This window comes from Oncorhynchus mykiss, chromosome 2 (genome assembly GCF_013265735.2).
Source record: "Oncorhynchus mykiss isolate Arlee chromosome 2, USDA_OmykA_1.1, whole genome shotgun sequence".
NCBI lineage: Eukaryota > Metazoa > Chordata > Actinopteri > Salmoniformes > Salmonidae > Oncorhynchus > Oncorhynchus mykiss.
Window position 1 is genome coordinate 86,579,829 of NC_048566.1, and position 20,324 is coordinate 86,600,152.

A 20,324-nucleotide genomic window follows, 5' to 3' on the forward strand; every position below is an offset into this window, starting at 1 on the left:
ATAGTTATAGCAGACATACTCTATGTAGTTATACTAGACCTACTGTATATAGTTATAGCAGACATACTCTATGTAGTTATACTAGACCTACTGTAAATAGTTATAGCAGACCTACTGTATATAGAATGCCTAATGCATTTAGTTATAGCAGACCTACTGTATATAGAATGACTAATGCATTTAGTTATAGCAGACCTACTGTATATAGTTGTAGTAGACCTACTGTATATAGTTATAATAGACCTACTGTATATAGTGATAGTAGACCTACTGTATATAGTTATAATAGACCTACTGTATATAGTTATTGTAGACCTACTGTATATAGTTATACCAGACCTACTGTATATAGAATGCCTACTGTATATAGTTATAGTAGACCTACTGTATAAAGTTATAGTAGACCTACTGTATATACATATCGTAGACCTGCTGTATATAGTTATAGTAGACATAATGTATATAGTTTTATTAGACCTACTGTATATAGTTATAGCAGACCTACTGTATGTAGCTTTAACAGACCTACTGTATTTAGTTATAATATATCTACTGTATATAGTTATAATAGAGCCACTGTATATAGTTGTAGAAGACCTACTGTATATAGAATATGTCGTGGTAATTTCCTGTATTACTAAACATTGAGAGAGCAAACCACACACAAGTCAGAGTTCTATTATAAAGTCCCATCTTTATTTATATATGAGCTTCACCATAGCGCTGTTTGACTCTCAGATCAATTCAGTGTCTATAAATGAATTCTCTGAGAGTGCTTACAAAACAGTTCTTAGTATCATTTATAGCCAAGACACACCCATCTCAACTCACATGACGAAACACAGATCTTAGGAACATTACAAAGGAAGACTTTACTTGAAAGAGGAGTATCCCATAGCTAGATAGCACTAGCTATAAATTATCGTTCAGTTTGCTCTCCTAAAACGAGGTTCTACTTCTCGTTCTTGGTACAACATAGTACCAAAACATTACCTAATCCAAAGGCATACAGTATATCAATTGTCAATTCTAGATACTCCCATCTCAAATACAGCCCCTCCTGGACAAGCTCACCGAGACAGTGAGCCTCTTAGGTCATATACTAGATCAAGATAAGGGCAACCTCAGAGGGGACATACAATAGGGACCGACACATTCCCATAAGAAGACAAGCCTCCATTCTGTCTTCCTCCCCTTCTGATATTCTTCATAGCATCACATGGTTTAACAGATATATTGACATATGAAGACAAGCCTGACCTCTCCCCTCTCTGGGCCCCTAGTGATTAAGCCCTGGGGAAGGGATAACTGCAAACTGCCAACAGTATTATCCAAAAGAAGACATCCTAATGACAAATATCTCACATAAGCGTTATTATTTAAATAAAACATCTTATTTATCAATGTTACCTAACTAATTCTGATTCAGCCACGACAAATGCCTAATGCATTTAGTTATAGTATACCTACTGTATATAGTTATTGTAGACCTACTGTATATAGTTTTTGTAGACATACTGTATATAGCTATAGCAGACACACTGTATATAGTTATAATATACCTGCTGTATATAGTTATAGTATACCTGCTGTATATAGTTATAATAGACCCACTGTATATAGTTATAGTATACCTACTGTATATAGTTATTGTAGACCTACTGTATATAGTTTTTGTAGACATACTGTATATAGCTATAGCAGACACACTGTATATAGTTATAATATACCTGCTGTATATAGTTATAATAGACCCACTGTATATAGTTATGTAGAATGCCTACTGCATATAGTTATAGCAGACCTACTGTATATGGAATGCCCACTGTATATAGTTATAGTAGACCTACTGTATATAGTTATAGTAGACCTACTGTATATAATTATAGCAGACCTACTGTATATAGTTATAGAAGACCTACTGTATATAGTTATATAATACCTACTGTATTTAGTTATAATATACCTGCTGTATATGGATATAATAGACCCACTGTATATAGTTATAGCAGACCTACTCTATATATAATGCCTAATGCATATAGTTATAGCAGACCTACTGTATGTAGTTATAATAGACCCACTGTATATAGTTATAGCAGACCTACTGTATATAGTTATAGTAGACCTACTGTATATAGTTATAGTAGACATAATGTATATAGTTATAGTAGACCTACTGTATATAGTTATAGCAGACCTACTGTATTTAGTTATGGCAGACCTACTGCATATAGTTATAGCAGACCTACTGTATATAGTTTTTGTAAACCTACTGTATATTGTTTTTGTAGACTTGCTGTATATAGTATAGTAGACCTACTGTATATAGTTATAGCAGACCTACTGTATATGGAATGCCCACTGTATGTAGTTATTGTAGACCTACTGTATATAGTTATAATAGACCTACTGTATATAGTTATAGCAGACCTACTGTATGTAGTTATAATAGACCTGCTGTATATAGTTAAAGCATACCTACTGTATATATAATTCCTACTGTATATAGTTATAGCAGACCTACTGTATATAGTTATAGCAGACCTACTGTATATAGTTATAGCAGACCTACTGTATATAGAATGCCTAATGTATTTAGTTATAGCAGACCTACTGTATGTAGTTATAGCAGACCTACTGTATATAGAATGCCTACTGTATATAGTTAAAGCATACCTACTGTATATATAATTCCTACTGTATATAGTTATAGCAGACCTACTGTATATAGTTATAGCAGACCTACTGTATATAGTTATAGCAGACCTACTGTATATAGTTATAGTAGACCTACTGTATATAGTTATAGCAGACCTACTGTATATAGAATGCCTACTGTATATAGTTAAAGCATACCTACTGTATATATAATTCCTACTGTATATAGTTATAGCAGACCTACTGTATATAGTTATAGCAGACCTACTGTATATAGTTATAGCAGACCTACTGTATATAGTTATAGTAGACCTACTGTATATAGTTATAGCAGACCTACTGTATATAGTTATAGCAGACCTACTGTATATAGTTATAGCAGACCTACTGTATATAGTTATAGCAGACCTACTGTATGTAGTTATAGCAGACCTACTGTATATAGTTATAGCAGACCTACTGTATATGGTTATAGTAGACCTACTGTATATAGTTATAGCAGACCTACTGTATATAGTTATAGCAGACCTACTGTATATGGTTATACTAGAAAAACTGTATATAGTTATAGCAGACCTACTGTATATAGTTATAGCAGACCTACTGTATATAGTTATAGCAGACCTACTGTATATAGTTATAGCAGACCTACTGTATATGGTTATAGTAGACCTACTGTATATAGTTATAGCAGACCTACTGTATATAGTTATAGCAGACCTACTGTATATGGTTATACTAGAAAAACTGTATATAGTTATAGTAGACCTACTGTATATATAATTCCTACTGTATATAGTTATAGCAGACCTACTGTATATAGTTATAGCAGACCTACTGTATATAGTTATAGCAGACCTACTGTATTTAGTTATTGTAGACCTACTGTATATGGTTATAGCAGACCTATTGTATATAGTTATTGTAGACCTACTGTATATGGTTATAGCAGACCTACTGTATATAGTTGTAGCAGACCTACTGTATATGGTTATAGTATACCTACTGTATATGGTTATAGCAGACCTACTGTATATGGTTATAGCAGACCTACTGTATATAGTTATTGTAGACCTACTGTATATAGTTATAGCAGACCTACTGTATATGGTTATAGCAGACCTACTGTATATAGTTATAGCAGACCTACTGTATTTAGTTATTGTAGACCTACTGTATATGGTTATAGCAGACCTACTGTATATAGTTATAGCAGACCTACTGTATATGGTTATACTAGAAAAACTGTATATAGTTATAGCAGACCTACTGTATATGGTTATAGTAGACCTACTGTATATGGTTATAGCAGACCTACTGTATATGGTTATAGCAGACCTACTGTATATAGTTATAGCAGACCTACTGTATATAGAATGCCTACTGTATATAGTTAAAGCATACCTACTGTATATATAATTCCTACTGTATATAGTTATAGCAGACCTACTGTATATAGTTATAGCAGACCTACTGTATATAGTTATAGCAGACCTACTGTATATAGTTATAGTAGACCTACTGTATATAGTTATAGCAGACCTACTGTATATAGAATGCCTACTGTATATAGTTAAAGCATACCTACTGTATATATAATTCCTACTGTATATAGTTATAGCAGACCTACTGTATATAGTTATAGCAGACCTACTGTATATAGTTATAGCAGACCTACTGTATATAGTTATAGTAGACCTACTGTATATAGTTATAGCAGACCTACTGTATATAGTTATAGCAGACCTACTGTATATAGTTATAGCAGACCTACTGTATATAGTTATAGCAGACCTACTGTATGTAGTTATAGCAGACCTACTGTATATAGTTATAGCAGACCTACTGTATATGGTTATAGTAGACCTACTGTATATAGTTATAGCAGACCTACTGTATATAGTTATAGCAGACCTACTGTATATGGTTATACTAGAAAAACTGTATATAGTTATAGCAGACCTACTGTATATAGTTATAGCAGACCTACTGTATATAGTTATAGCAGACCTACTGTATATAGTTATAGCAGACCTACTGTATATGGTTATAGTAGACCTACTGTATATAGTTATAGCAGACCTACTGTATATAGTTATAGCAGACCTACTGTATATGGTTATACTAGAAAAACTGTATATAGTTATAGTAGACCTACTGTATATATAATTCCTACTGTATATAGTTATAGCAGACCTACTGTATATAGTTATAGCAGACCTACTGTATATAGTTATAGCAGACCTACTGTATTTAGTTATTGTAGACCTACTGTATATGGTTATAGCAGACCTATTGTATATAGTTATTGTAGACCTACTGTATATGGTTATAGCAGACCTACTGTATATAGTTGTAGCAGACCTACTGTATATGGTTATAGTATACCTACTGTATATGGTTATAGCAGACCTACTGTATATGGTTATAGCAGACCTACTGTATATAGTTATTGTAGACCTACTGTATATAGTTATAGCAGACCTACTGTATATGGTTATAGCAGACCTACTGTATATAGTTATAGCAGACCTACTGTATTTAGTTATTGTAGACCTACTGTATATGGTTATAGCAGACCTACTGTATATAGTTATAGCAGACCTACTGTATATGGTTATACTAGAAAAACTGTATATAGTTATAGCAGACCTACTGTATATGGTTATAGTAGACCTACTGTATATGGTTATAGCAGACCTACTGTATATGGTTATAGCAGACCTACTGTATATAGTTATAGCAGACCTACTGTATATGGTTATAGCAGACCTACTGTATATGGTTATAGCAGACCTACTGTATATGGTTATAGCAGACCTACTGTATATGGTTATACTAGAAAAACTGTATATAGTTATAGCAGACCTACTGTATATGGTTATACTAGAAAAACTGTATATAGTTATAGCAGACCTACTGTATATGGTTATAGTAGACCTACTGTATATAGTTATAGCAGACCTACTGTATATGGTTATAGTATACCTACTGTATATAGTTATACTAGACCTACTGTATATAGTTATACTAGACCTACTGTATATAGTTATAGCAGACCTACTGTATATAGTTATAGTAGACCTACTGTATATAGTTGTTATTCTCCCACTGCATATAGTTATACCAGACCTACTGTATATAGTTATGAGTTATCTGTGACCAACAAATACATATCCATAGATTAGGGGCTAATGAATTTTTTTCAATTGACTTATTTCCTTATTTGAACTGTATCTCAGTAAAATCTTTGAAATTGTTGCATGTTGCATTTATATGTTTGTTCAGTACATGTTCCTCAGTGGAGTGTGAAATTAGTAATCATTGTGTGTATGACTATATTTGTTATTGTGTCTGCTCTGTGGTCTTCATGTTCTAGAACCGTCTGGACATTAAGAATGGCTGCATTCTCCGTCTGACCAAGGCACCGGTGAGTCTGCAAACAAGAGCCTAACAAACCAACCATGCTCTGTTCCTTACATAATCCCCTCTTGGCTGTGTGTGTGTGTGTGTGTGTCTGCAAGCTATGTAGGCCTATTGCAATTGTATTACATTATGGGTATATCTACTTCATCCATCCTTTGTCTTGTGTGTTTTTATGCTGTGTGTGTTGTAGGGCCGTTGTGCCGAGGACCTCTACAAGGGCATCCAGAGCTCAGACTCAGGTGTGCGCTGTGATTCGCTGAAGCAGCTGGCCTGCGTGTCCACTGACGTCACTTTTGCCCAGGAGTTTATCAGCCGTGATGGCCACTCTCTGCTGGTGAAGATCGTAGAGGACGCTGACGAGTCAGTTCCCTTCTCTGTGTCTCTCTAAATGTCTATGTGTCTCTCATAATGTCACTATGTCTTTGTGTGTGTCTCTGTCTCTCTCTACTCTCTCTTCAACTAACCTTATATAGCAGAGACAGCAGACTCACATAAGTGAGCGCTTCTCTGTCTGTCCTGTTCTCCTAGCAGACTGTGTGGTTATTTTGGGGGATGGGGGAAATGCAGTGCAGTAGTGCATATTTCTGCTGGCTGCAGTTGAATGCTGTGCTTTGATAGATGCTGCTGCAGAGATATGAGACGATTACCTCACGTGGGAACACGTCCCTGGGTGAAGTATGGGCTGAGTCTGGCCTTCCCCTCATACTGTTAGCATAGTTACTGTGGAGGAATTCAAGGATGCAGTAGTTGGGTTCGTCTGTTGAATTCTAGAATAACATTGAGTTGGCATGGAGAATTGGCTAGGGAGAATATGCAGCTGTGTTGCGTAGTTAGTGATTTGGTTAGTTTGATCAAAATCAACATGGGATGGAGAGATCCAAGGATATGAGTCTGACCTCATGCTTTTGAAGATGTAACATGTCTTATAGTCACAAATCAATTATACCTCTATTATACCACTTGAATCCCAGGGAAGGCATGAAACACATTCCTACCAAACCTGAGAAAACATTTCAGCCTGGTATAGTCTAGTCTCTCCTAATCTCGCCACCTAGAACCAAATCAGTGGAAATACTCAGTGGCGTCTGTGGTTTTCTTTGTCAATGTTGTATTTGCTGAAGTTGTAATATTCTGTTCTGAGTTGTGTGTATTGTCTGTTAGGGCCCCTTTGATCATGACCCACACACTGACAGGCTTCATGGAGTTGATGGACCATGGGATTGTATCATGGGAGAATCTTTCTGCTGTCTTCATCAAGAAGGTAGGTTCCTAAACTATTGGCTTCTTTAACCTAAGTGGAGGAGGATAAATAAAAATATGTCAGGAGTAAGAAAGTAAGGCATTAGACATTTAGGGTTGGTTCCCAGGACTAGGCTTAATCTTTGTCTGGGAAACCGTCCCATAATGTTAATGTGTGTAATGTTTGACCATGAGAAATGTCTGATAGGAGCTCTGGTGACCACTAGTCATGGGACTGACTCTCCGCACTCAGTTTCAACCTATTATATCCCCATCGCATTCTATCCCACTACTATCCTACTCTGCTATCTGTGCTCTTCTATACTAACTGTATCCTGTGTCTATTTCCTGGTACCTGTCAGATTGCTAACTTCGTCAATGCCAAGGTACTGGACGCATCCATCCAGCAGGTGTCCCTGGCCATCCTGGAGAGCATGGTGCTGAGCAGCAGCAGCCTCTTCCAGCAGGTCAAGCAGGAGGTCACTCTGGAGAGACTCCTCTCACATCTGCAGGTGTAAGTGTGTGTCATCCATGGATAGAATTGTGGGAAAAACCTGCATTACCTCCAATGAATGAGTGTGCTTATACCTGCTTACACACATAGACCCTCATCTCTAAATCATATTATGGTTAAATGTACCTCAGGAAAATGTAATGATAAGCCTGTCCAGGGTCTGAAGTCTACAGTTCATCTAAGAAATACACACACATACTACTCTCTCCCATCTCTCATTATGCCCACCCATACACTCTCTTTTATTCCAGGACAAACCAACAGATTCAAACCAAAGCCATGGCCCTCCTCATGGCTCTGCTACAGACTGCTGGAGATGCAGACAGACAGGTAAGAATGGTCTCTATTTCCCCTCTCTCTCTCTCTCTCTCTCTCTCTGGATCTCCCTCTCTGTCTCTCCCTCTGTCTTTCTCCCTGTATCTCTGTCTCTCTCTCAATTTAATTTAATTCAATTTGCTTTATTGGCATGATGTGTAACAATGTACATATTGCTTACTTTGGATATTTACAATATTAACATAATTAATAATAATAATCAATATTCTCAACGGGACAACAGTAACAACAATAACCACGGGTCAAAATAACCATACATTGGACAATAACAATAAACATAGAGGACATGTGCAGGTTGGTTGGTCTGTCAGACACTGTCCCTCATCTTATGGCAAGCAAGCAGCAATGTAGTGTGCTGCCATCCCACAGCTCTCTGCGTTCTCCCCCAACAGGACAGATAGCCTATCCTCATCAGAGAGGTCTTTGAAACCTTGAATACGGGTTTTTGTCAGGAATTGCAGCTCTGTCTTGGGTTCTGCTGTGGTGCAGTGGTTGCACAGCCTTTCCTCTACAGGGAGCCATGTTTTCCTGTGTCTACCCTTCTCAATGGCAAGGCTGTGCTCACTGAGCCTGTACTTTCTCAAGGTTTTTCCAAGGTTTTGATCACTAACCATGGTCGCATAGTTTGCCATGGTGTACTGTCGATTTAGGGCCAGATAGCACTGCATTTTGCTTTGTGCTTGTGTTTGCATTTCCCAATAAGTAATGTAGTTTTGTTTTGACTGTGTTGTAATTTGGTTTGATCTGATTGATTGGATGTTCTGGTGCTTCAGTGTGTTAGTAGAGGCTTGAGTGTGTTAGTAGAACAGGTTTGTGAACTCAGCCTCAGGACCAGCTGGATGAGGGGACTCTTTTCTTTGCTCAGCTCTTGGTATTGAAGGGCGTGGTAATGATATGAGAGGGGATCACTGTATTTGAGATGTTTCCAAAACTTAATTGCTTTTTTAAAAGTTTTTATTATTAGTGGATATTGGCTTAATTTTGCCCTACATGCACTGTTTGTAGTTTTCTTCTGGCATGCAGGGGGTTTGTCCCATTGGGTTAAATCTTGTTTTGCAAGTGGTCCGCACTCCTCGCTGCCATAAAGTGCAATTGGTTCAATGACACATTCGATTAGGTATTTCAATTTGAATTTGTTTTTTAATGGCGTAGAATGCCCTGCTTTCTCTCTCTGTCTGTCTCTGTCTCTCTCTCTCTCTCTCTCTCTCTCTCTCTCTCTCTCTCTCTCTCTCTCTCGCTCTCTCTCTGTGTATCGCTCTCTCTCTCTGTCTCTTCTCTGTGTATCGCTCTCTCTCTCTTCTCTGTGTATCGCTCTCTCTCTCTCTTTCTCTCTCTCTCTCTCTCTCTCTCTCGCTCTCTCTCTGTGTATCGCTCTCTCTCTCTGTCTCTTCTCTGTGTATCGCTCTCTCTCTCTCTCTCTCTCTCTCTCTCTCTCTCTCTCTCTCACTGTCTGTCTCTGTCTCTCTCTCAGTGTCTCTGTCTTCTGTCTGTCTGTCTGTCTGTCTGTCTGTCTGTCTGTCTGTCTGTCTGTCTGTCTGTCTGTCTGTCTCTGTCTGTCTGTCTGTCTCTCTCTCTCTCTCTCTCTCTCTCTCTCTCTCTCACTGTCTCTGTCTCTGTCTCTCTCTCACTGTCTCTGTCTCTGTCTCTCTTTGCCTGTCTGTCTGTCTGTCTGTCTGTCTGTCTGTCTGTCTGTCTGTCTGTCTCTCTCTCTCTCTCTCTCTCTCTCTCTCTCTCTCTCTCGCTCTCTCTCTCTCTCTCTCTCTCTCTCTCACTCACTCACTCTCTCTTTCTCTCTGTGTATTTCTCTCTCTGTCTCTCTCGCTGTCTCTCTCTCTGTCTCCCACTCTCTCTCTCTCTTTCTTTCTTCTCTCCCTCGCCTGCTCTGTTTTCCAGAGGGAGGTACAAGTTAATCAGTTTAACCAGCCTGAATGAGTCTGTTCAAAACAAAGGGTTTTGTTCAGATTTATGTGACCATTATGTCACTGGTGGCAGAGTCCTGACCTGATTTGTGACTGTATCGCTTTTACCGCCTAGTTATGGGGAAGTAGTGTCACTGCATTGCAGTAATAACTGATATAGCCAGTGGTAGTTATTTGGTGATGACACACATGATATTGGTTTTCAGGAGCTGTTTGCCTTCTTAGGAATGAAGAATCTTCGACAGTACATCTATAAGGTAAACCATCTTGTATGTTCAAGATTGAGGTACAAGGGCACCTTACTGTCATTGCATCCAGTAGAATGTCAAATTGGGGAAATGCAATTGTCTTTCATTAAATCTTCTATGTAGCAATTTTTTGGTCTTCCAGTCATTTTATCCATAGTAAATACTCTACTGTCTTGAACCTATGTCTCATGGTTTGTTGTGACCCACAGAACATTATCCATAGTTCTGCCTCCGTGGGGGATGAGATGGCCCACTACCTGTATGTCCTCCAGTCTGTCACTCTGAACCACCTGGAGCCTCGCATGAGGATGCCCCTGGACTCCTACAACCAGGTGAGATAGATTACCTCCCTGACTTCTGACCCCTCCCACACCTGGAAACCACTGCCTCTTCGTGCCCCAGGAGAGAGTGCTGACTAGTGCTTACTAAGTATCCTTGAAATCCACTTAGTCATACAGTACCATACTCCCTTATATTGGACCATTGTGTCTCTCTACTGTTATCTTTCCATCCTTCCCCTTCCTCCCTCTCCTCCCACAGGACCAAAGGGAGATTCTACACGGCCTGCGGCAGGCAGCCTTCGAGACGGAGAGTGAGAACAGCTTGAGTCATGAGCGACGGCGCTCTCTCTGTGCCAAGGAGTTCAAGAAGCTGGGCTTCTCTGTGAGTCTACTCTATGGGATTCTACTTACCACCACCTCAATCAGTCACTCTCATTCGGCCTCTGTGTGTCCTACATATACTGTACATATTAATAAACTTCTCTGAGTCTTGCTCTTGTCTATCCAAACCATTGTCTCCCTCCATACAGAGTGTGTTTAATTCCTGTTCTGTCTTCTCTCTCTAAAGAACAACAGTAACCCAGGTCAGGACCTGCTGCGGGCCCCTCCTGGCCTGCTGGCTCTGGACACCATGGCCTACTTCGCCTCCCGCTACCCCGATGCCTACAGCAGGGTGAGCAGAGGGAGGGGAAAGGGAAGAACGGGGAGGAACAGAGGGTGGGAGGGAGTTAAAGGGACAATCGTGGGTTTTTGTTCGGGAGAGGGTTAAGTATTTGTCATCCTCTGACTATTTATTTCTCTCTCGTTTTATTTCTCTCTCTGTCTCTCTCTCTCTCTGTCTGTCTCTTTCTCTCAGTTTGTTCTAGAAAACAGCAGTAGGGAGGATAAGCACGAGTGTCCATTTGCCCGCAGCAGCATCCAGCTGACTCTAATCTTGTGTGAGATCCTACGCATCGGAGAGCCCCGTAAGTCAACCTGAGCTCGTACATGTAGGCCTACATGTATTTAAGACAGGTTAAGCCAGGTCTGGCTTTTTTTCCCCACGGATGTCAGGCATGTTTCCTCTACTTATGACTTTCAGCTGTTAGTGTCTACATGCTGGTGTGAGTTCACACAGTATGGATACGTCTGTGTATGGGTGCATTGGGTCTGTACTGGAAACATACAGTACCAGTCATGAATTTGGACACACCTACTCATTCAAGGGTTTTTCTTTATTTGTACTATTTTCTACATTGAATAATAATAGTGACGACATCAAAACTATGAAATAACACATATGGAATTATGTAGTAAACAAAAAAGTGTTAAACAAATCAAAATATATTTTGTATTTTATATTCTTCAAAGTAGCCACCATTTGCCTTGATGACAGAATGCACACTCTTGGCATTCTCTCAACCAGCTTCACCTGGAATGCTTTTCCAACAGTCTTGAAGGAGTTCCCACATATGCTGAGCACTTGTTGGCTGCTTTTCCTTCACTCCAACTCATCCCAAAACATCTCAATTGAGTTGAGGTCGGGTCATTGTGGAGACAGGTCATCTGATGCAGCACTCCATCACTCTCCTTCTTGGTCAACTAGCCCTTACACAGTCTGGACGTGTGTTGGGTAACTATTTGTTAACCTCTCTGGGATATTTGGGACGGTAGCGTCCCACCTCAACAACAGCCAGTGAAAGTGCAGGGCGCCAAATTCAAAACAACAGAAATCCCATAATTCAAATTCCTCAAACATACAAGTATTTCACACAATTTTAAAGATAAACTTGTTGTATATCCAGCCACACTGATTTCAAAAAGGCTTTATGACAAAAGCACACCAAACGATTATGTTAGGTCAGTACCTAGTCACAGAAAAACACAGCCATTTTTCCAGCCAAAGAGAGGAGTCATAAAAAGCAGGAATAGAGATAAAATGAATCACTAACCTTTGATGATCTTCATCAGATGACACTCATAGGACTTCATGTTACACAATACATGTATGTTTTGTTTGATAAAGTTCATATTTATATAAAAAAATCTCAGTTTACATTGGCGCGTTACGTTCAGCAGTTCCAAAACATTCGGTGATTTTGCAGAGAGCCACATCAATTTACAGAAATACTCATAATAAACATTGCTAAAAGATACAAGTGTTATGTGTGGCATTTTAGATCCACTTCTCCTTAATGCAACCACTGTGTCAGATTTCAAAATAGCTTTACCGAAAAAGCACACCATGCAATAATCTGAGTACAGCGCTCAGACAACAAAGCAAGCCATACAGATATCCACCATGTTGTGGAGTCAACACAGTCAGAAATAGCATTATAAATATTAACTTATCTTTGATGATCTTCATCAGAATGCACTCCCAGGAATCCCAGTTCCACAATAAATGTTTGATTTGTTTGATAAAGTCCATAATTTATGTCCAAATACCTCCTTTTTGTTCACGCGTTTAGCCCAGTAATCCAAATTCATGAGGTGCGAGCAGATGAAAAGTCAAAAAGTTATGTTACAGTCCATAGAAACATGTCAAACAATGTATAGAATCAATCTTTAGGATTGCCAGCAAAGCACCCCCACACCATCACACCTACTCCTCCAATGCTTCACGGTGGGAACCACCTACTCTGCGACTCACAAAGACACGGCGGTTTGAATCAAAAATCTCAAATTCGGACTCATCAGACCAAAGGACAGATGAGTAGGTCCTCATTGTGAGTAGGCCGGAGTAGGCCCTCATTGTAATTAAGAATTTGTTCTTTACTGACTTGCCAAGTTAAATAAAGGTTAAAATATTTTCCATTGCTCGTGTTTCTTGGCCGAAGCACATCTCTTCTTCTTGTTGTTGTCCTTTAGTAGAGTGTTTTTTTTGCAGCAATTCGACCATGAAGGCTTGATTCACACAGTCTCCTCTGAACAGTTGATGTGGAGATGTATCTGTTACTTGAACTCTGTGAAGCATTTATTTGGGCTGCAATTTCTGATGTTGGTGACTGTAATGAATTTATTCTCTGCAGCATAGGTAACTCTGGGTCTTCCTTTCCTGTGGCAGTCCTCATGAGAGCCAGTTTCATCATAGCACTTGATGTTTTTTGCGACCGCACTTTCATTGATTATTTGATCTGTTCTTGCCATAATATGTACTTGGTCTTTTACCAAATAGGGGTAACTTCTGTATACCACCCCTAGCTTGTCACAACTGACTGGCTCAAACATATTAAGAAATAAATAAATTCCACTTTTTAACTTTGAACCTTTCTAGCGCAGGCGTTCCACTAGCAGAACCCCTCAACAACATTTCACTGCGAAATTCAAAAATATTTTTATTTTTATAACTTTCACACATTAACAAGTCCAATACAGCAAATTAAAGATAAACATCTTGTTAATCTACCCATCGTGTCCGATTTAAAAAATGCTTTACAGTGATATATGATTATGTTAGGTCATAGCCAAGTAAAAAAAAAACAGCCATTTTCCCAGCCAAAGATAAAAGCAGAAATATAGATAAAATTAATCACTAACCTTTGATGATCTTCATCAGATGACACTCATAGGACATCATGTTACACAATACATGTATGTTTTGCTTGATAATGTGCATATTTATATCCAAAAATCTCAGTTTACATTGGCGCGTTACGTGCAGTAATGTTTTGATTCCAAAACATCCGGTGATTTTGCAGAAATACTCATAATAAACATTGATAAAAGATACAGCTGTTATTCACATAATTAAAGATAGACTTCTCCTTAATGCAACCGCTGTGTCAGATTTCAAAAAAACTTTATGGAAAAAGCATAATCTGAGAACGGCGCTCAGAGCCCAATCCAGCTAGAGAAATATCTGCCATTTTGGAGTCAACAGAAGTTAGAAATAACACTATAAATATTCACTTACCTTTGATGATCTTCATCAGAAGGCACTCCCAGGAATCCCAGTTCGACAATAAATGACTGATTTGTTCCATAAAGTTTAATAAAGTACATCATTTATGTCCAAATAGCCACTTGTTGGTAGAGTGTTCAGCCCAGTAATCCATCTTCATGAGGCGCGAGCACTTCGTCCAGACAAAAACTCGAAAAGTTCCGTTACAGGTCGTAGAAACAAGTCAAACGATGTATCAATCTTTAGGATGTTTTTAATATAAAACATCCATAAACTTCCAACCGGAGAATTCCTATGTCTGAAGAAAAGCACTGGAACAAGAGCTAACTCTGTCGGAAGCGCGCGTCACGAGCCTGAGATACTCTGCCAGACCACTGACTCAAACAGGTCTCATGAGCCCCTCCTTTATCGTAGAATCCTCAAACCAGTTTCTAAAGACGGTTGACATCTAGTGGAAGCCGTAGGAAGTGCAACCTGACTCCATAGACACTGTGTATTCGGTAGGCCAAGCTTTGAAAAACTACAACCCTCAGATATCCCACTTCCTGGTTGGATTTTTCTTAGGTTTTCGCCTGCCATATGAGTTCTGTTGTACTCACAGACATCATTCAAAGAGTTTTAGAAACTTTAGAGTGTTTTCTATCCAATAATAATAATAATATGCATATATTAGCATCTGGGACAGAGTAGGAGGCAGTTCACTCTGGGCATGCTATTCATCCAAAAGTGAAAATGCTGCCCTCTATCCCAAAAAGGTTAACAAGGCACACCTGTTAATTGAAATGCATTCCAGGTGACGACCTCATGAATCTGGTTGATAGAATGCCAAGAGTGTGCAAAGCTTTCATCAAGCCAAAGGTGGGCTACTTTTAAGAGTATAAAATATGTTTTGATTTGTTTAACACTTTTCTGATTACTACATGATTCCATATGTGTTATTTCATAGTTTTGATGTCTTCGCTATTATTCTACAATGTAGAAAATAGTAAGAATAAAGAAAAAACCTTATGTACAGTGCCTTGCGAAAGTATTCGGCCCCCTTGAACTTTGCAACCTTTTGCCACATTTCAGGCTTCAAACATAAAGATATAAAACTGTATTTTTTTGTGAAGAATCAACAACAAGTGGGACACAATCATGAAGTGTACCGACATTTATTGGATATTTAAAACTTTTTTAACAAATCAAAAACTGAAAAATTGGGCGTGCAAAATTATTCAGCCCCTTTACTTTCAGTGCAGCAAACTCTCTCCAGAAGTTCAGTGAGGATCTCTGAATGATCCAATGTTGACCTAAATGACTAATGATGATAAATACAATCCACCTGTGTGTAATCAAGTCTCCGTATAAATGCACCTGCACTGTGATAGTCTCAGAGGTCCGTTAAAAGCGCAGAGAGGGGATGAAAATGGCGCCGTAGAGAGAACACGGTGTTTCAGCGAGCTCTCGTGGCATTCCCAAGATTTCCCAAGCTTTAAACATCCCAAGGAGCACTGTGCAAGCGATAATATTGAAATGGAAGGAGTATCAGACCACTGCAAATCTACCAAGACCTGGCCGTCCCTCTAAACTTTCAGCTCATACAAGGAGAAGACTGATCAGAGATGCAGCCAAGAGGCCCATGATCACTCTGGATGAACTGCAGAGATCTACAGCTGAGGTGGGAGACTCTGTCCATAGGACAACAATCAGTCGTATATTGCACAAATCTGGCCTTTATGGAAGAGTGGCAAGAAGAAAGCCATTTCTTAAAGATATCCATAAAAAGTGTCGTTTAAAGTTTGCCACAAGCCACCTGGGAGACACACCAAACATGTGGAAGAAGGTGCTCTGGTCAGATGAAACCAAAATTGAACTTTTTGGCAACAATGCAAAAAGTTATGTTTGGCGTAAAAGCAACACAGCTCATCACCCTGAACACACCATCCCCACTGTCAAACATGGTGTTGGCAGCATCATGGTTTGGGCCTGCTTTTCTTCAGCAGGGACAGGGAAGATGGTTAAAATTGATGGGAAGATGGATGGAGCCAAATACAGGACCATTCTGGAAGAAAACCTGATGGAGTCTGCAAAAGACCTGAGACTGGGACGGAGATTTGTCTTCCAACAAGACAATGATCCAAAACATAAAGCAAAATCTACAATGGAATGGTTCAAAAATAAACATATCCAGGTGTTAGAATGGCCAAGTCAAAGTCCAGACCTGAATCCAATCGAGAATCTGTGGAAAGAACTGAAAACTGCTGTTCACAAATGCTCTCCATCCAACCTTCTGAGCTCGAGCTGTTTTGCAAGGAGGAATGGGAAAAAATGTCAGTCTCTCGATGTGCAAAACTGATAGAGACATACCCCAAGCGACTTACAGCTGTAATCGCAGCAAAAGGTGGCGCTACAAAGTATTAACTTAAGGGGGCTGAATAATTTTGCACGCCCAATTTTTCAGTTTTTGATTTGTTAAAAAAGTTTGAAATATCCAATAAATGTCGTTCCACTTCATGATTGTGTCCCACTTGTTGTTGATTCTTCACAAAAAAATACAGTTTTATATCTTTATGTTTGAAGCCTGAAATGTGGCAAAAGGTCGCAAAGTTCAAGGGGGCCGAATACTTTCGCAAGGCACTGTATATGTATATGTGCACAGTATACAGTATGTCTTAAACTACTGATTAAGAATATACTGAAGCTATGTGTAGCTCTATAAAGGTACGCTGATACAGGGTTGTGTTCATTAGGGTTTGCAACGGAAAACATTTAAAAACATTTTGCAACAAAAAAGTAAAATGAACGTTTCTTAAAGGTCTCATATTGTTCCTCTCGCTCTCTCTCCCCTAGCCTCAGAGACTGGTTCAAACTACCACCCCATCTTCTTCTCTCAGGACCGGCTGCTAGAGGAGCTTTTCTGCGTCTGCATCCAGCTGATCAACAAGACCTGGAAGGAGATGAGAGCCACGCAGGAGGACTTTGACAAGGTAACACAGCCTGTGTTACCCATCATACACCTGTCTGTGTCTCACAGTAACTTTTTTTCTCACTCTTTCCCCATATCTAACTTTCCTCTATGAGTACAAGCAACCACTTCTTAGATGGTTAATTTGTGTGGCAAAGCAGTAATCTAATTTAGAAAATCTAACTTCAAAGCAGTCCATGGCATCTGGAGTGGACACTGTCTATTTGACTGCATACACTACACTGAAAACAATAACAAGCGCTCTGTGTCCTATGAGCCACCACAGTATCCAAGAACAGTATACAGGACAGTGACAGGCAACCCGCTGGGGTATATTAGTCAGACGGAATTGTTAGAACGGAACATTGATTAGTCAAAGTCTAGATGGTAGACACGGATGTAGAGCTATAGCCTTTGAAGCGTTTTTATTTCCCAATAACCATCCCTAGGTGATGGCCATCTCCTTTCTAATACTAACTGCACTGGGCTCCCTCAGACAGAACCATTCAAGAACACTCAACAACAACAAAACAGCCTCACAACAGGGCCATGTTTTACAAAGGAGTCATTTCATGTCATTTGAGCAAGCCATGACACCCACCATCTCAGATTGTTCTGAAATTGTTTCTGTAGTTAGAAACATGTAAGATTGTCATTCCTGAAACATTATTTTGTTGAAATGTTATTTTAATAATGAGAAATTAAGCTAATTGATTGCACCCAAATGGGCCATTTTAATTTATAGGATTCAGATCATATTCAACAAATATAGTACCCAACATCTGACATTTCCTAGCCAAAGATTAAGCGTAAAAGAAGGCCAAACTGATTTCCTTTCATAGAGGACTAGCTTGAATTAAGAGGATGACCACAAAATATATTTTCATAATGAGCCAAATCTATTGGTTTTCTACCCAAAGTATAGCATGAACTGTGGCATCTAGTGGTCAAAACCTGATACTTTCTGGAACATCCAGGTGCTCTTTTGCAAACTTCAGACGTGCAGTGTTTTTTTTGGACAACAGTGGCTTCATCTGTGGTGTCCTTCCTGAACACCATTCTTGTTTAGTGTTTTATGTATCGTAGACTCGTCAAAAGAGATGTTAGCATGTTCTAGAGATTTCTGTAAGTCTTTAGCTGACACTGAGCATTCTGCTCTGAGCTCTTGCAGTAATCTTTTTTTTTGTGTTAATTAATATAAAAATATATATATTTTGGATTTTTACATTTGCAAAAATATATATATATAATTTACCCCTCCACCATGTTGCTTGTGAGCTCAATATAATATTCTATATATTTTCAAAAAAGTATGGATCATCATTATTTGGCCCATATAGATGAATTAGCCAGCTCTGTTTTTGGTCCAATAGCATATTTAAAATAATCCATCTTCCTTGAGGATCTGTTTGCACAGTTTGCACAATCGGACCAGGGTGTGTATTAATTAGTATAATCACTCCTTTTGAGTTTCTTTGACCATGACAAAAATATACATTCTCCCTCCCAGTACTTTTTCCACCCAACCTCATCTATTTTTGTAGAATGAGTTTCCTGTAGACAATATATATTATATTCTTTCTCTTTTAACCATGTAAAAATGTATATTATTTTTTATGATCTGCTAAGCCATTAAAATTATATATTGCTATACTTATTTCCCCACTTACCATAATGATACCCAAGTTTCAATTATACTTACCACAACCAATGTTTGTAAACTTACCGTTATAAAGCACCATGATGATTAAGTGTCCATATACAGTGGAGCAAAAAAGTATTTAGTCAGCCACCAATTGTGCAAGTTCTCCCACTTAAAAAGATGAGAGAGGTGAGCAAAAATCCCAGAACCACACGGGGGGACCTAGTGAATGACCTGCAGAGAGCTGGGACCAAAGTAACAAAGCCTACCATCAGTAACACACTACGCCGCCAGGGACTCAAATCCTGCAGTGCCAGACGTGTCCACCTGCTTAAGCCAGTACATGTCCAGGCCCGTCTGAAGTTTGCTAGAGAGCATTTGGATGATCCAGAAGAAGATTGGGAGAATGTCATATGGTCAGATAAAACCAAAATATAACTTTTTGGTAAAAACTCAACTCGTCGTGTTTGGAGGACAAAGAATGCATCCAAAGAACACCATACCTACTGTGAAGCATGGGGGTGGAAACATCATGCTTTGGGGCTGTTTTTCTGCAAAGGGACCAGGACGACTGATCCGTGTAAAGGAAAGAATGAATGGGGCCATGTATCGTGAGATTTTGAGTGAAAACCTCCTTCCATCAGCAAGGGCATTGAAGATGAAATGTGGCTGGGTCTTTCAGCATGACAATGATCCCAAACACACCGCCCGGGCAACGAAGGAGTGGCTTCGTAAGAAGCATTTCAAGGTCCTGGAGTGGCCTAGCCAGTCTCCAGATCTCAACCCCATAGAAAATCTTTGGAGGGAGTTGAAAGTCCGTGTTGCCCAGCAACAGCCCCAAAACATCATTGCTCTAGAGGATATCTGCATGGAGGAATGGGCCAAAATACCAGCAACAGTGTGTGAAAACCTTGTGAAGACTTACAGAAAACGTTTGACCTCTGTCATTGCCAACAAAGGGTATATAACAAAGTATTGAGATAAACTCTTGTTATTGACCAAATACTTATTTTCCACCATAATTTGCAAATTAATTAATAAAAAATCCTACAATGTGATTTTCTGGATTTTTTTTCTCATTTTGTCTGTCATAGTTGAAGTGTACCTATGATGAAAAGTACAGGCCTCTCTCATCTTTTCAATTGGGAGAACTTGCACAATTGGTGGCTGACTAAATACTTTTTTGCTCCACTGTAGCTAGCTGTACCATAATAATTTGCACTGTTAA

General features: G+C 39.0%; 1 protein-coding gene across 1 annotated transcript in view; it reads left to right on the forward strand.

Annotated features, from left to right (window-relative positions):
• The window catches only part of LOC110498595 (engulfment and cell motility protein 3), a 50,974-nt gene that overhangs the window by 6,260 nt on the left and 24,390 nt on the right, over positions 1 to 20,324 (forward strand). Inside the window, exons 5-15 of the mRNA XM_021575248.2 lie at positions 6,041 to 6,091; positions 6,278 to 6,447; positions 7,249 to 7,348; positions 7,689 to 7,840; positions 8,092 to 8,170; positions 10,302 to 10,352; positions 10,553 to 10,675; positions 10,884 to 11,006; positions 11,193 to 11,297; positions 11,481 to 11,589; positions 17,340 to 17,476. Of these exons, the coding sequence (XP_021430923.1) occupies positions 6,041 to 6,091; positions 6,278 to 6,447; positions 7,249 to 7,348; positions 7,689 to 7,840; positions 8,092 to 8,170; positions 10,302 to 10,352; positions 10,553 to 10,675; positions 10,884 to 11,006; positions 11,193 to 11,297; positions 11,481 to 11,589; positions 17,340 to 17,476 (1,200 nt within the window). The remainder of the gene's footprint in view (positions 1 to 6,040; positions 6,092 to 6,277; positions 6,448 to 7,248; positions 7,349 to 7,688; positions 7,841 to 8,091; positions 8,171 to 10,301; positions 10,353 to 10,552; positions 10,676 to 10,883; positions 11,007 to 11,192; positions 11,298 to 11,480; positions 11,590 to 17,339; positions 17,477 to 20,324) is intronic.